Below are 16,320 nucleotides of genomic sequence, written 5' to 3' on the forward strand. Positions count from 1 at the left end.
GTTTGGAAGGGACACTTTAACTTTTATGTAGTATTTTGATCATTTTTAGATAATTTTCTTCATTCTCGCAGCGTTTAGTTGATGGATTGCACGATTCTGATAGTGATAGATAGCTAAGTGGTCGTGTCGTTTTTAACTTTGGCATGTCGGTGAAATTTCAGCTCCATACTGTCTTCTTTCACTGCTTTCCCTTTGATGTAAACATCAAAGGATTGGACAAAATACAAAACAAGGATCAACCAGAGTACATCACAGGAAGAATTTTGAAAATCAGATGAGGCGCTGTGGAGAAATTCAACCTTGTGAGAGGAATGCTTCCATGTGATTTAGCATTTAGAAGATTTGGTCAAAAAAACACTTTCAAATCAGAGTAGGGATGTCCAGATCCTGATCACATGATTTTCAGCTGATCGGAATGATATTTTATGTAACGTATATATACGCCTTTGGTATTGAATGAGTTAATATGTTTCACGAAAAATCCTTTGGACCATAGATTTTTAAATTGCACTTTTGTAAGGGCCTTTGTTCATTTTACAATATAATATAATCACTAAAAACAGTTCAACTGACATGACAATTTTTCCCTGTATATTATTGCGCTCTCTATATATTTCCTCGGTGCACAGCTATTGAGTTAATATGCTTAGCACAAATTGACCCGAAGAAAAAATTAAAAAAACACATCCAGATCTGATAGACTCGACCTTATAATTTAGCCAGTTGTGCCCTAAACATAAAGTTGCATTGATAGGCCCAGCTTCCATCATATATTAAGTGATTGACACAAATTGTCCCCAAAGTCAGATTTAATACACGTAAAAACATTGTTTTCTTTTCGCATGGTATTTGGTCAAGAAACAAAAGTTGTCAAATTAAAATTGTTGTAATTGAAAACTGAAGTACACTGGCCTGGTGTAATCCCAGCAGAAGGTGAACATCTTCAGAAAAACACAAGAAGATATCCATAAAAGATACAACAGACGTTTTTTTTTTTTTTTTCCTTTTTTAATTCTCACTCTCGGCGACGGGAGAGTGACGGTGGACTAATTAAATTGTCTGAAACACCCCGGCTAATTAATTAAGGGGATTAGTCGCCTCCCTCGTCCCGCCGGTTGAGAGAGGTTTTTCAAACAATGTTTTAGGTTCTGCCATTTCAATTGCAGTTTGTGTGCGTCTGTGTGTCTTTATAGGTGTGTGTGTGTGTGTGTGTGTGTGTGTTATTATGTGCCGTTTATAGCCTCCCAGATCCTGAATTAATTACTCAATTTTAGTTTGTGTTTGCACTCAGCCTCAAAGGCCGCGCTAGTGTGTGTTTTTGATTTATGAATTATACAGATGACCATTTATCATTCCTGTAGAGGCACGCACTGACATTTAGTGTAAATACTAAACTTGTTTTTTTTCCCCCGCTAGCATCTTGTGATGTGGCTTTGCTGTTATAAATCTGCAACTGTGCTTGGAACGTGAGAGTCACTTGGAGCGAAACGATTTGCTGTATTTTGTAACTAGCTAACTAGCATGTTAAAACGCGAATGAGACCAACTGACTCCGCATGTATCTAATAGTCAGTTAACATGTAAATTAACTGACTAACTAACTAACTAACTAACTAACTAACTTACTTACTTAATGGTGGCATGGTTAAAAATCTATCTATCTATCTATCTATCTATCTATCTATCTATCTATCTATCTATCTATCTATCTATCTATCTATCTATCTATCTATCTGTACATATATACATTCATACACATACGTATTCCCTAATTTTTTGCAGCATTTAAAAAAAAATGCAAGGTGAAGTTTACTGTATGTCCAGCAGGAGGCAGCAGACTGCCGTTCAACAACCTTTTGCTCAGCGGTTGGAACGCGTGTGAGAATTCACGGTGTAGGAGAGTGCAATAGCTGGATAAGAAGACACAGCATCTTTCATTGAGATCACAATAGCAGCTTTCATACATTATGTGGAATGTGGCCCACATTAAAAAGCCATACAGTCGGCTACAGTGAATGGGTCATAGTTAGGGTGAAATATCACTGGAGCTACTTTTGCTTCATTGCTGATTAAGTTTATCTATCTATCTATCTATCTATCTATCTATCTATCTATCTATCTATCTATCTATCTATCTATCTATCTATCTATCTATCTATCTATCTATCTATCTATCTATCTATCTATCTATCTATCTATCTATCTATCTATCTATCTATCTATCTATCTATCTATCTATCTATCTATCTATCTATCTATCTATCTATCTATCTAAACTAACTAAATGCTGCAATGGTCAGACTAATTAGCCACTTTGAATTAAATTAGCATGTTTAGCATGTTCAACAACATGCTAGATTCGAACTAAAAGGCTAATGGATTGATGGCACAAACCTTGACGTAATCTCGTTATTTAAGTGCAATGACCTGTTGCTGTTGTTCAAAACATTAGCGTTGACCTTGAAAGCAGCATCACAAATGTAAGAGTTTGGCTAGCGGCTTCGTCGCCCCTCGCGGACTTGCGCCCCGATCGATTTGTTTTTGATTGGTCACTCGATGTGCACTGGGTAAGACGAGACAACGGGCCCGTAGACGGCCCGAGAGGAAAAAAAAAAATGCTTGGTCACCGTCAAGGAGCAGCGGCTAAGTTTAGCGGGGAATTCAGGACGACTGGATCGGCTTTCACAAACAACCAGCTCAAGTAAAAACACAAACGCAGAAAAATGATCAAAGTTAGGGGGCGCTATGAGCGGATTTTAGAGGTCTCATTCAGTACCCCTTTAAATACATTATTTACATTTACACCAGGATACACACCCTTATTTTTTAAGAAAGTCATTTGTCTTAATAATAATAATAATAATTTCTAATTAGTGTATAATACACCCCGAAAATAGGACTTCATATTTCACACCAGTGAGAATGGACTCAGAGACAGACTTATTTTTACACATAAAAAACTCTGACAAAATTAGAAAACACACATGTGTCTGCGTGTGTTCGTTCCTTCACGCTCTCAGGACACACACGCACACACAATGAAGTTAATGGCATGAGACGAGGAAGATAATAGAAGGTAAACAAGCAGGCTGTAGCGGGAATCGAAAGGTGAAAAGGCGGACGGGTCGGTTATATTGTTCACATCACTCTGCTCCGTTGCTCATCAGTCATGGAAAAAAAATGGAATTCATATGGAACATTAAAGTGGCTGTATGCAGCGGTGAATTTTATTTTATTCTTTGAGGTTTACTGTTAAGGTAAACCACAAGCTAGTAGAATTGCACATTGCGTATCGCAACGTAGCTTTTCTTTTTGTCTGATTTTATAACTCATGGAATCCCAAAGACAAATTTTTACAAGTCCAGACATTGAATCGCAGGCATCATATTTAAATTTAATAGAAAATTCATTTTAAGCCGCACAGGACCGTAAGATCCAAGTCGGAACAACAGATATTTATGCAGAAAAATGATACATGCTTCCATGATTTTCCCATTTTTGTTTTTCTTTATAACATTTAAAAAAAAAAAAATCAGTGAGGAAAGATGATTCTCAAACTAATGATTAGAGTTAGACGTCACAGAAGAAATGAAACTCATTTCTCAAGGAAGCCCTCTTGTTAAATAATAACAGCATCGGTTCTTGTATTGTCTATATTGCTTTTCTTAAGTGGGGTCAGAGGTCAGCTGGAACACACACACACACACACACACACACCCATATATATATATATATATATATATATATATATATATATATATATATATATATATATATATATGTATATATATATATATATATATATATATATTAGGATGTCTCCGTTTCTGCACATCTGTGCAATAATATATTATTAATGAAGGAGAAAGAGATTCATTAAAAGGATTAAGGAGCAAGGCGAGAGCAAAATGTTTCCTCCTTTTTGCGCTTGGCAAAATGTCTTCCTTGGGATCTTCTCGGCTTTAAACACACCAAAATAAACAGCGGCTGCATGAGATAAGAAAAACAACAGTGGGGAGTCAGCTGCTAAGCATGCGAAGGTGTCACGAATCCACTTGTGAAAACACACAGATAGTTGGAGGAGATCATTCATGCTCGCAGGTGGCAGCAAGAGAGTGGAGGCGGTAATAAAATAGAAAGACAGCGGCTCCTTTGAGATCATAAATTCGGACACGTGACGATTATGTTCAGTGCGCAGCTATAACGGGTAATACGCTGCTGTTCTTGAATTGAAGCTCATTTAGATCAGCCAATCAAGTTGAAATTGGTTATTTTGTAGCTCTAAACTCGATAGTGGTGCCTGCAGAGGTTTTGAGGTCCCTGAAATGCATATTGTCATTCAATGAGATGAATAACGACCGTTTCCAGGGTGCTAAAAATGTTCTCGCGGGGATTCGATCGTTTCAACAAAAAAAAAAAATCGCAAACCACCGCTTTAATAAAGGAAAAAAAAAAGATATTTAATCCGTTGGCGGAATCTATTAGTGCATTTGCAAGACAATTAGCAGGTGATGCTGGCTTGTTGCTGTTTGGCACAGATGCAGGACCGAATTTAAACACTCCATGTGGTTAATGTCGGGATCCATCAGCAATGTTTTAGTGCGCTTATGAAATATTCAGCAAACAGCCTGGATGGCGCGGAGAGAAGGTAAACACAAATAGAAAGTTTTCATGAATGCGGTATAAAAATTCATTGGGGAATACAGGTACAGATACTAAACTTATTTAGCTATTTTCAGCAGTTTTTTAATGAATGTTTTGGTTGTTCGGATTTTGATAACGGAGTAAATATTCAAGTTCAATAAAACGCATTTACACTTGCTGAAAATGACATCGCACGCAAGGCTCACGTAACGACCAATCACTGCTCAGCATGTGAATGCCACGACAACAACAAAAAAATAATTCACGGAGAATGCATTAATACGCAATGAGCGTCTATTCAGTAAGCTAAAAATGACCTCTCCCACAACGGCGCAAACACCAATTTCTCACTTTATTGATGAAAATGCCAGAAAACTCCTTTTATTACACAAAGAACACACGTAAAGATTTTTCACCTTAATTTGTGAGTTCTTGCACATATTAAACAATTGTTAAACTTGTGTGTCCTCCTGCAAGTTTTTTTTTTTTTTAATCCATTTCTCGCTTTGGAATTAGCGCTTCAAATATGATTGCGTCGCTCTACTTTCTGTGTTTAACGCAACACACAGCTTGTTTTGCACTGTAATGCACACAAAGGCACGCTGCACCATTGCTTACAATCTACCCGCGTTTAAACGCTAGTATTATAGAGATTCATCACCTTCGCCGCAGCGCATTCCCGAAAACGACAACACAGTATCATACCCCGGAATCATTTTTTTGCATATTTTTCGCCTTAGCCCTCGGCTTTTTATGCTCACACCTCCCTTATCTCAAAGTCCCCCCTCCCCGACTCCCCTAATCCTCTCTCCTCCACAAGTTTTTTTTTTCGGTATTTAACCTCATCTGATCTCAAAGGCACAAGTCCTACCTTGCAGCGCTTATCAGACAGGCGGTCTTGGCCGGCACATCTCGATCCAACACCCCCTCAATAATCATGTTGTTCTATTTTTGGCTTGCTTTCTTCCAGCGTTTAAGTGATAATCTTGCTTTTCGTGTGTTATATAGTATGCATGGACAAGAAATATTAAAAAAAAAAAAAAAAAAGTGTGTCACACCCTTTGCTGATTGGTGGACAGTTTACATCGCAGCAAATAAACCACTCCCCAAAAATATACAATTTGGGCTCAAACCTGGAAGTTTTTTCATCTACTTTGGCTTGAGTAACGCGCGGCGCTGACCTTTAAAGCTGACTATGCAGCAGAACCTCTGCGGGAACTTAAGATGCCGCCCGATTCGTGCACAGTCCGGTGGCGTTGCTATACGGAAGAATGCGGTTAGCTCAGCGACATAACGGCAACGTTAAAAATGTTACCTTATCTGATTTGCCGCTTGTTGCCAGGCAGGCGGCGTTTCCCTCTCTATTTGTACTCCAACTGCTGTCAACATGATGGAATTGGAAAGTCAAAAGGAAGCTCTCACAGGACATTCAGCTCACTGGGCCGACGCCGTGGAAAGCGGCGGCCCCAGCAGGCGTCCGGCCGACTCGATAGCGTCGTTCTGGTGCTGCGGCCATATGCCGTTCATCATCCTGGCACCCTTATTGTGGCCACTGACAATATGGACGTTCATGTTGAATGACAGCATGATGGATGGATTGCCTTTTTGAATACTTCTGAAGGCCTCATGTGTGCGTGTTTTAAACTGGAACGGCTTTTCGGTTTTCCTGTTTCCTTTCATCGTGACCTGTTGTTTTTGAGTTAGGGTAATGTACGGTAATTACGCTAGAAACGTTTGTTGCTCCAATTGTCGTCGTCATTGAAATATAAAGCTATTTAAAAGGATAGTAAATATGTTCCACCAGTTTCAAACATTACATCAAAGGGAAAAGATTGAAAGAAGACACGAGGGAGCTGAAATTTCACCCTGTGAAACTGTGAGACTTATGTGGATGAAAATGACACAAAAATGGTCCAAAATACTGCAACTTTGTGAAGTATTTTGTCCAATTCTTTGATCTTAACATCAAAGGCATTTCACATCAAAGGGACAGCATTTAAAAGAGACACTAGGAACTGAAATTTCACCAAAGTTCAGCATGGCATGACCACTGACACTTTGGGAGAAATGTGAAAACTACAACAAAACAGAATAAATCTAATTTTCCGAAACTCTTCTTTTTGTCTTGTACCGCAAGTTACATATTTATTGTGCTTTAAGTTTGCCTCAGATTCCCACAATATGAGCAGTCAGTGAACGCCTCGTGTGTATCTTTGAATGCACCCGAAGCAGAAGTTTTTCTTTTTCCTCACGACGCAGCTCGAGTTCATTTTCCCATAAATAGCCAAAGTTGTGCAGCATCCGTAATTCTTAATTGAATCATGATCTCCTCCATTTTAGTAATATTCCTGTGTGTGAACAAGGATGGACACGGACCATTCTGCTTGCTTTTTTTTAATTGAAAATAATGCTGTAACAACCTCAACTAACATGAAAAGTTGTTAGCTGCAACACGCAACTCTCGTCCCGTTACTGTAATTCTTTTGAGTAAGAATTCGCTTGATATAAAAAATGCGTCAAAACTCGGCTTAGGTGACTGATGGATAAACCTCCCTGGAATGGTGTCGGATTAAATATAAATTCAACTTCCCGTTTATACGACGCGCTCGTATTTTTGTCCTCCATTTTTTGGGAAAAAAAATCATCTTATATTTGGGGCATTTCGATAATCATCACACTACCAGGAATGCTCAAAAAATGCTCAAAATACTGCACAAGCCAAAGCAATGAAAAATATTCACCAATTGGCAAAAGAAGAAAATATGGTTATAATAATGTTGCGAAATAGTTATGAACAAACAACACAGTCAATGACTCACACGGTCTGAGTCATTGGCTGTTTGCTTCATTGACTGTCAGTGAGGTGTGAGATATGCCAAAGTCTTCCACGGTCCGAGCTTCCAAAAATGTAAATGCTTGAAAAAGTCCACGATTGTCATTTACACGGGGACCGGATCTTGGTGTATTGTGCGGCGGAGTGCATAAATACCATGGTGTAACCGGGAGTTGCGGTTTCCACCACAGGAAATGCAGAGCGTTTTTTATGCGGTTCCCACAGTGGCGTTTCCTCGCTTTGGCCCGCTCACAAAAAGCATCTGTCGAGGCAAACGCTGCCACCCCGTTGTCGTGGTTACAACGATAACAACTGCACACCGACCCACGTGCAGTTTTATCACAAAACTGCCATGAACGAGTACTGACCAGTGAACAGTCACACCCAAAATGGTTCCCTCGAGACACCAGCCAGGTTTAAGATAAAACGCATCACACGCGCAAAACGCGAAAGCACCTCAAAATAAAACTTCTAAAATTGTTTTGAATGAATCAAATTTATATCGATCTTTTATCGGCTTTCAGATTATTTAGAAAGGCAGATTTTGCGAATATTCGTCAAAAAGCGATTTGAGTTTAATTTTTTCCAGTACCTCTATGTGTAAGGTTTGAACTCAACACCCAAACATCGTCATTCTGCTACTGTCCCTTTTTGCGCCAATGTCTAAAGTATTAGGATTGAAGTTGTATGATTACCGTATTTTCCGCACCCTCAAATACTTACATATTCTAAAACTTTTCCCATATATAAGGCGCACCAGATTATAAGGCGCACCCTCAATCAATGACATATTCTAAAACATTTTCCATATATAAGGCGCAGTTGATTATAAGGCGCACCCTCAATCAATGACATATTTTAAAACACTTTCCATATATAAGGCGCACCCTCAATTAATGACATATTTTAACACTTTTTCAATCACAATATAGTAATACTCAAAGCAATAACAATAACTCAAATAATAACTCTAAACTCTCAATAGCATAATAACCCAATGTCAATATGTGCAACCTTGTTTAACTGTAAACATACAAAAGAAACAGGTAAAGCTTACTTTATCACTTCGTTGCCCATCTACCAATCCCAATCTCAATATTGATCCATATATAAGGCGCACCTGATTATAAGGCGCACCATCAGCTTTTAAAAAAAAAATTAAGGCTTTTAGGTGCAGAAAATACGGTAATATGCTAGTGACACCAAATTCCTCGTTTGTAGTTTGCCTGCAGACAGGTGGCTTCCCCGTGATGGATGTGTTTGCGTCCCCCTCTGACCTCAGCACAAACACATTATAATTTTCCTGACCGTCCACAACTCTAGCCTGTGTCCTCATTGTCTCACTAAACTCTTGTTTTTCAAGACTTTGATTCCACTTTTGGTGCAAGGGTACCTTCCTGTCATCAATCAGAGGGTACACACAAGTGGAGGCATAGTAAATCTCCGGGATTTAAGGACGCTTGTCAACGCTTAGCTTTCGTTTTGACAAAAGAAGCAACAAAACAGCAAGGAAAAAAAGTCTTCATTACCTTCAGGCGCCCAAGCAAGGAGGAGATGGAAAGCTTGTTTTTTATCCACACGCCAAGCAGGGAGATTGGTGCCCACGGCCATGTGTGGACGCCGGGTTCCCGGCCAACGCTGCCCCCTCCCTCAACGCCGCAAATACAAAAGATCTCTGAGGATAAGCTCGAGTAAAGAAGTGCTACACTTTCAGTCCCCTACAGAAGCAAAGTGACAAAAAGGAGGTGGAAGCTCACTTTGAGTCAATGATGACGTTTTCAAAAAATTGATCAAGGCATTTGATGAAGTGGCTACGGATAATATATGAGACAAAAAAAAAAGTCCAGTGACTTACAGTTTGACAAATAATAAATCAGGGGGTAGACGATACACCCCTTATGTTCAGTGTGCAGCTTAAAAATTATAGACAGTTTTAGGCTTCCGATTACTTTTGATTTCCCTCTGTCATGGCCAAAATGCACATAAACACCACACATTTAATGAATCAGTAAGCAACAAAACATGCTAACATTGTTACGTTTTTTTTCACTGTAAGGGTTCAAAGGAAAATGGCCACACCCCTTTTTGCTTGTCAAAATTTGGCAGGCCGTAGCTCTGATTTAGTATTGCGTAACCATCAAAAACTATGTACACCATGCTTCTCAGTTATATTTTGCAAAGACCCCCAGGAAAGAGACCCCAAAAAGTATACCAAAAACCGTTTCCTTTTTAAGACTTAATAAAATTAAATGCATATATCTTAACTTATTAACTGCATATATACACATTACAGGTTAGTCTTAAACTGAAAAAAAAAACAAGTGCATCAAAGTCCCGGGAAAAAACAATGACACCAATCCTTATTTTATTTTAATTACACTTCACATGTCAATAACAAAGCCTTTTCCCTGGGGTCTCTGCGCTCCCCCTTGGCATGGCCTTGCGCCCCGCTATTTGAGAAGCACTGAAAAACACCTAGTTTCAATTCCAATCGGCTTACTTAAAATTGTCAGATTTCTTTTTTTTTTAATGATTAGGCACGGAATAACCTCAGCGCTTTACTACGGTTCTGCAACCAATAAAAAATTGTGCAAAGTAGCTAAAGTTAGCAAGGAGTATGTTTCAAACACTTTCCAAATCTACTACACTCAAAATATTGTGGTAACCTTCAATTTGTAGTCGATGGCCCGTGCAGTGTGGCGGTATCTCCAAGTGACTCTCTTTTCACACACGTTTATTCTCCACGTTGCAATAAACACTTAGTCAAGTTTTAGTGACAGTATTTGCTACTAGACTCCACACCCACACATTAAACAACATCCTGTACAGTGAAATGAACATTCATTACGGTGTCCTATACACACAATACTGTTGCCATTTGTCTTCTTCTTGTTATTGTCGGTGCAAGTAAAAAAGATGGCGGCCGCACAGCCGTTTCAACCTCGGGGCTGTCAAGCGGCCAAGGGCCGTTCAGTGTAGTGCATTTCATATTCCATATCAATAAGTGTGTTCGCTGGACATTTCATTAGGAACGCAATCGAATGAGATCCAATGCAAGAGCTGTATCATAAATGCGCTCGGTGTGACAACGTGCTCGTGGATCGACTCTCATCAGGCGTACCTAATGTTGTGTCTATTACGTAGATCAAGTCCTTCCACGTCCATTACGGCCACTCACTTTTCCCCGGCTCCTTATCGGCATTTGGTAGAGCTTACGCTCGGGTACTCCCGAGGGCAGGTTCCAATCCTCTTAATCTTTTACTCCTCAGCAAATTCAAAAATGAAACCTTTCAGTCCCAAGTCCTCGCGGGGAGGATGGAAAGGCCGCAATGTAGGCGCTACCGTAGCAGCCTGTGAGATTGTTAGAAAATAGCAATAATTTCATTGACTCTTGGGCCGGTTTTTAGGGCCCTATCTATCCATTTATACATTTTTCTGTTTTCTAATACAGATGACACAGATACATTTATCGTACGTGACACAGTTATGAATAGACATCAACCTGCATCACAGAAAACATCAAAACAGAGCGTTATTATCTTTGTGAAGGCACTTTTTGCTCGATAGACAGTAGGTGTATCAAATTGGGATTGGAATATATTGAATATTTAGGTAGTCTGATACCCTACTAAAATTTTGCGACTAATTAGGGATTTGGGTCTAAAGAATAAAAACCTCTGACTGCTTAAAAAACAATTATGAATCTAAAAGTTTAGAAAAAAATCGCCATTTCTGTTTAGTTAATTTTTAATTTTTAGACAATATTTTTTACTTAGATTTAAACTGTGCATATAAGCACAATACTTAACGTATTTTCCGCACTATAAGGCGCACCGGACTATAAGGCGCACCCACAATTAATTACATATTTAAAAACTTTTTCCATATTTTAGGCGCACCGAATTTTATAAGGCGCACCCTCAATTAATGACATATTTTAAAACTTTTTCAATCACAATATAGTAATACTCAAAGTAATAACAATAATACCTCAAATAATAACTCTAAACTCTAAATAGCATAATAACTCTATGTCAATATGAGCAACCTTGTTCAACTGTAAACACACAAAAGAAACAGGTAAAGCTTACTTTATCACTTCATTCCCCATCTACAAATCCCAATCTCAATATTGATCTATATATAAGGCGCACCTGATTATAAGGCGCACCCTCAGATTTAAAAAAAAAATAGGCTTTTAGGTGCGCGTTATAGTGCGGAAAATACGGTAATCTAGAAAGCAATAAGATTTTACGCAATAATATCGATCATTTTTGCTGACTAAAGCAGAATACTCGAGTAAGGGCGGTTTGGCAAAAAAATCGTAATTGAACGTTAAGCCCCGCAGCGTGAAGGTAGCCAGTTTTGTTAGCGATGGTTATGAGTCAAGTCAACTATCACGCCGTGTAGCGAGGCACCTCTGTCCATATTTCATTTGGGTGGGTAAGATTTATTTTGAAGTTTGCATGCACCCTTGTTTGCCGCGGTTAACTCCTTCTTAACGTTGCACACTTAATAAAACGCTACCTTCGGCTGTAAAAACAAACAAAGAAAAATGCCTCAAGCATTTTTTTAAACTGAGGTACTCAAAGCACTCGAGGACTCGTTGCACTCCTAGCTTCTAATACCGCGGCCGGCGTACGACGACACGCGCACAACAACACAGCACGGGAGCGCATCCACACTGACGATCACAGGGTAAAAATGGCCGCCGGGTCTTTTTTCCGATCTCCAAAAGGCGTAAGTTCAATCCGGCCGCTCCCCGTTTTCCACGTACTCGGCCAGGCTGTTGAGCGCCGTCTCCCCGCTCTTGGACTGCAACACGTTGTCCCCCTTCTTGGAGGGTTTCTTGGTGGCCCGCGACAACTTCCTCCTGAAGGTGTCGCCGGCCAGGAAGTAGAGGATAGGGTCCACGCAACTGTTGAGGCTGGCCAGCCCGCGGGTCACCTGGTAGGTGGCGTAGACGCGGTTGTTGAAGTCGCACATGGCCGGGCTCTGGAAGTACAAACGGGCCCGCATGTTCAGGTTCTTCATGACGTGGAAAGGCAGGTAGGAGACGGCGAAGACGGCCAGGACGATAATGACCAGATAGATGGATTTCTGCCGCAGGGGCGCGTTGTTCATGTCGCTGCAGATCAAAGCTCTGACGATCATGCCGTAGCAACAGAAGATGATGATGAAGGGGACGCAGAAGCCGAAGACGGTCAAGGTCATGCTGTAGATGAAGTACCCGGGCAGCTCATCCTCGGTGGCGGTGTCGTAGCAAGTGGTGACGTTGCGCTTGGAGCCCGTCCGCGAGTAGTAGAGGATGGGCGAGATGGCCAGCACCACCACGGCCCACACCAGCGCGCTGGTGATGACGGCGTTCTTCTTCTTGAGCCGGCCCAGGGACTTGAGCGGGTGCACCACGCCCGTGTAGCGGTGCACGCTGATGCAGGTGAGGAACAGAATGCTGCCGTACAGGTTGACGTGGAAGATGAAGCGCTGCAGCCGGCACAGCACGTCGCCGAAGATCCAGTCGGTCTTGTTGAAGTAGTAGAAGATGAGGAAGGGCAGCGAGAGGACGTAGCAGAAGTCGGCCAGCGCCAGGTTGAACATGTAGACGGAGATGCTGCTCCACGGACGCATGTGGCAGACGAACATCCAGATGGCCAAGCTGTTGCCCACCAGGCCCGTGATGAACACCATGATGTAGACGGTGGGCAGGTAGTAGAACTGGAAGCCCGTTTTGGTCAGCGAGCATCCTCGCGAGTGGTTGTGCAGCTCGCTCGAGTTCAGCAGGGAGCTCAGGTTCAGCTCGGAGGTCATGGTGTCCGTCGGGGGCGGGGGCTTGACCTTGGAGCGGGGAAAATCAGAGGACGCATCGGGGATTCGGACCTTTTATGGACGGGTGCTCTCGCTGCCGTAGGGGTGGACATTTGACAATGTTTCCCTGTTGGGAAAAAAAAGAAATGTTTATTCACGCCCGAAAGTACCCGTTAGTCCAGTTTTTGGCGGGTTTTTTGGCTTTGAAGAAACAAAAACTTCCATGTTTTAATTTACAAACGTGTCCCGATGTTACATTCTTTCTGGAAAAAAACTAACACAATCTAATTATACACAGATTTTTGTTTTTTTTTAATATATAGACCAGTTTGTTGTTTTACGTAGGAGTCTAATTTCACCCAATATCCGATTGGGTCACCCTCAATGTCCTTTCAAATTGGCATGAATGAATTACGATTCACTTGCTGTTTTGGTCCAAAACATATCAGGAAATTCCCCGAAACATTTATCATGGATTTCCAACAAAATAGCAAATTTCGATTCGAAACAAAGATAATCAATTTGCTTCCATAGAGGACTACAGAAATCAAATTTAAAGAACATAAGATGAAATTCCAAGCATAAGTTTATTTTAAAAGAGGTACCAAAACAATCAATCAATCATAAAAATAATATTAATAATATAATAATTCTATTCTCTATGCAGATTATCCTTTTTTTTGGATTGATACAAACTCAAGCTGCTGATTTTGGATAAAAAAACGTGGACTAGCCCCCAGACACATGCACATCCTTTAGACTGCAAACTCTTGGAGACTAAATGAACGGCGCCTCTGCTGGTTGCAGTTCAGTAGTGCCCTGTATTTTTCATCCTTCAAAACACGGTGGCTTAAATTGATCCTAATTTTAATAATGCAATCATTATGTGTCATCCCTTGCCATGGGAAAATGCAGCCACAAGTGTGGCTTTATTTGCTTTGCGGTCAGTTAAAAATATTACAGTGGGGAACCATGAAAACCACACAGCATTGAACAAACAATCAATGAATTAGACATGCTACTACAAAGCAACAATAGAGGAGAACAATGGCCTCTTTTTTTAGTTTTACTCAGGAGCGGCAATTTCATCCGAATAAAAGCCGCAACATGACAGCGCGTTCAAGACGATGCTAAAAGCAGCGTTTGGTTTCTTAATCGAGGATCCAACGAGTTGGCATCGCGGTAACCCTAAAACTTGGACTGATCCCCTGTTCATCACCTTCACACCCGAGCCCGACTCGATTTTGGAAACGTCCATTTCTGATTATTCCTAACACAAAAGACACAAAATTTGCCGAAAATCTAAACCTGTGTTTTAGATTCAGTTGAACACCTTCAGTACACACACACATTTGACACATTCGGCACTTTTCCAGCACCTAAAATTTCTGGTCGTTGATCAAGGGCACCTCATTGGAACCCCATTAATCAATGTCATTCTAATATATATATATATATATATATATATATATATATATATATATATATATATATATATATATATATATATATATACATATATATATGTTTGCATTGCAGAAATGAGCTGGATGCATTTATTACATTCACATGCAGAAGTAGTTGCGCAAAGACTTCACATTGAAAAAAACACATCACAACCGCCCACGCAGACGTAACGTACTCACCACTCAGCTCCACTTGTAGCCCACATTCCTGCTCCCACTCGGGAGATAATAAAAAAGAGCAAGGCTGAGTCAGGTGTCTCTGTTGGGTCCGCTAAAGCGCTTGGAAAAGTTGCGCACTTTCGACCTTGCGTGCGCTGGCGCACCGAGGCAACGTGCGTGCGTGTGTGTGTGTGTGTCTGTGTGTGAAAGTCGGTTACGTGTGAGGCGGGGGGATTGTGTGAGGAAGTGGAAGGTGGCCAGCGGCAAGACGGCGACGGTGGAGGGACAGAGCAACAAGAAAGAAAGAGACAGCTGCAGGCGTTGGCATGAATGAGCTGCGGGAGAGGGACATAGCGGGGGAGGGAGGGAGCGAGCGAGCGAGAGAGAGAGAGAGAGAGAGCAAGGGGAGGTGCACAAGAGCCACGAAAACCACTCACAAGCTTCCCAGACCGCCCCTTCCATCTCCTCCTCCAGTTACTGAACCCTAGCCTGTGAAATAACCGAGAGATTATTAGATGATCCCTCATAATAATAATAACCCATATCTCGGACACAAACAAATCATTTTAAAGGCCGTGCGGTGTGTGTGTTGCAGGGCATTTTAGAGTTGGAACGCAGGCGTTCGAAAAAGGTTGTTAGCCGAAGGTTAAAAGAATATGGCCAGGAACATTGGGTACAGTACAGCTGTGCCATCTCGTGAGATCCAATCGAAGAGCTGTGTCAAATTGGGTGTGGGAAAAGATAATAATGCTCACTCACGTTTGACTGTCGCACCTACCATATCTTCCGCACTATAAGGCGCACCGGATTATAAGGCGCACCCTCAAGTAATGACATGTTTTAAAACGTTTTCCATGTATAATGCGCACCCTCAATTAGTGACATATTTTAAAACTTTTTCAATCACAATATAGTCATATATACTCAAAGTAATAACAATAATAACTCAAATAATAACTAAACTCTCAATAGCCTAATAACTCAATGTCAATATGAGCAAACTTGTTTAACTGTAAACACACAAAGGAAACAGGTAAAGCTTACTTTATCACTTCATTCCCCATCTACCAATCCCAATCACAGCCCAAACAAAAATGTACAAAATGATATCTTCCTGTAATTAGTTTATAAATGAACTAAAACTCAATAATACCTATTTAGCTTTTAGATAATAGTATGTCCTTAATAAGATTGGGCATTTTTATCGTTGTCCAGTCAGTATTTCTTTGGAACATCTTTGGTGACTGTTATCATGAGATTGTGCAGGTACCCAATGTTTGGTATGCATGTGGCGATGGTATTGTTCTCTGTCCAAAATAATCCTCTGCAGTACTTGTAGTTAAGAGAGGCCCAACGCGCCATGCGGACTATAAATAAAAGCAATAAGCTCATCAGGACCGTCACTTGTGTGTCT

General features: G+C 40.7%; 1 protein-coding gene across 1 annotated transcript; it reads right to left on the bottom strand.

Annotated features, from left to right (window-relative positions):
- Positions 1-10,193: 10,193 nt before the first annotated feature.
- p2ry1 (purinergic receptor P2Y1) lies at positions 10,194-15,192 on the bottom strand. Its single transcript, XM_088427474.1, has 2 exons — positions 14,928-15,192; positions 10,194-13,408 (listed from the first exon to the last, which is right to left on the bottom strand). Exon 2 carries the CDS (start codon positions 13,282-13,284, stop codon positions 12,223-12,225), a length of 1,062 nt encoding a protein of 353 aa, XP_088283600.1. The 5' UTR covers positions 13,285-13,408; positions 14,928-15,192; the 3' UTR covers positions 10,194-12,222.
- Between the last annotated feature and the right edge of the window lie 1,128 nt (positions 15,193-16,320).

Source organism: Hippichthys cyanospilos, chromosome 11, assembly GCF_059441005.1.
Source record: "Hippichthys cyanospilos isolate Australia breed blue-spotted pipefish chromosome 11, RoL_Hcya_1.0, whole genome shotgun sequence".
NCBI classification, from domain to species: Eukaryota; Metazoa; Chordata; class Actinopteri; order Syngnathiformes; family Syngnathidae; genus Hippichthys; species Hippichthys cyanospilos.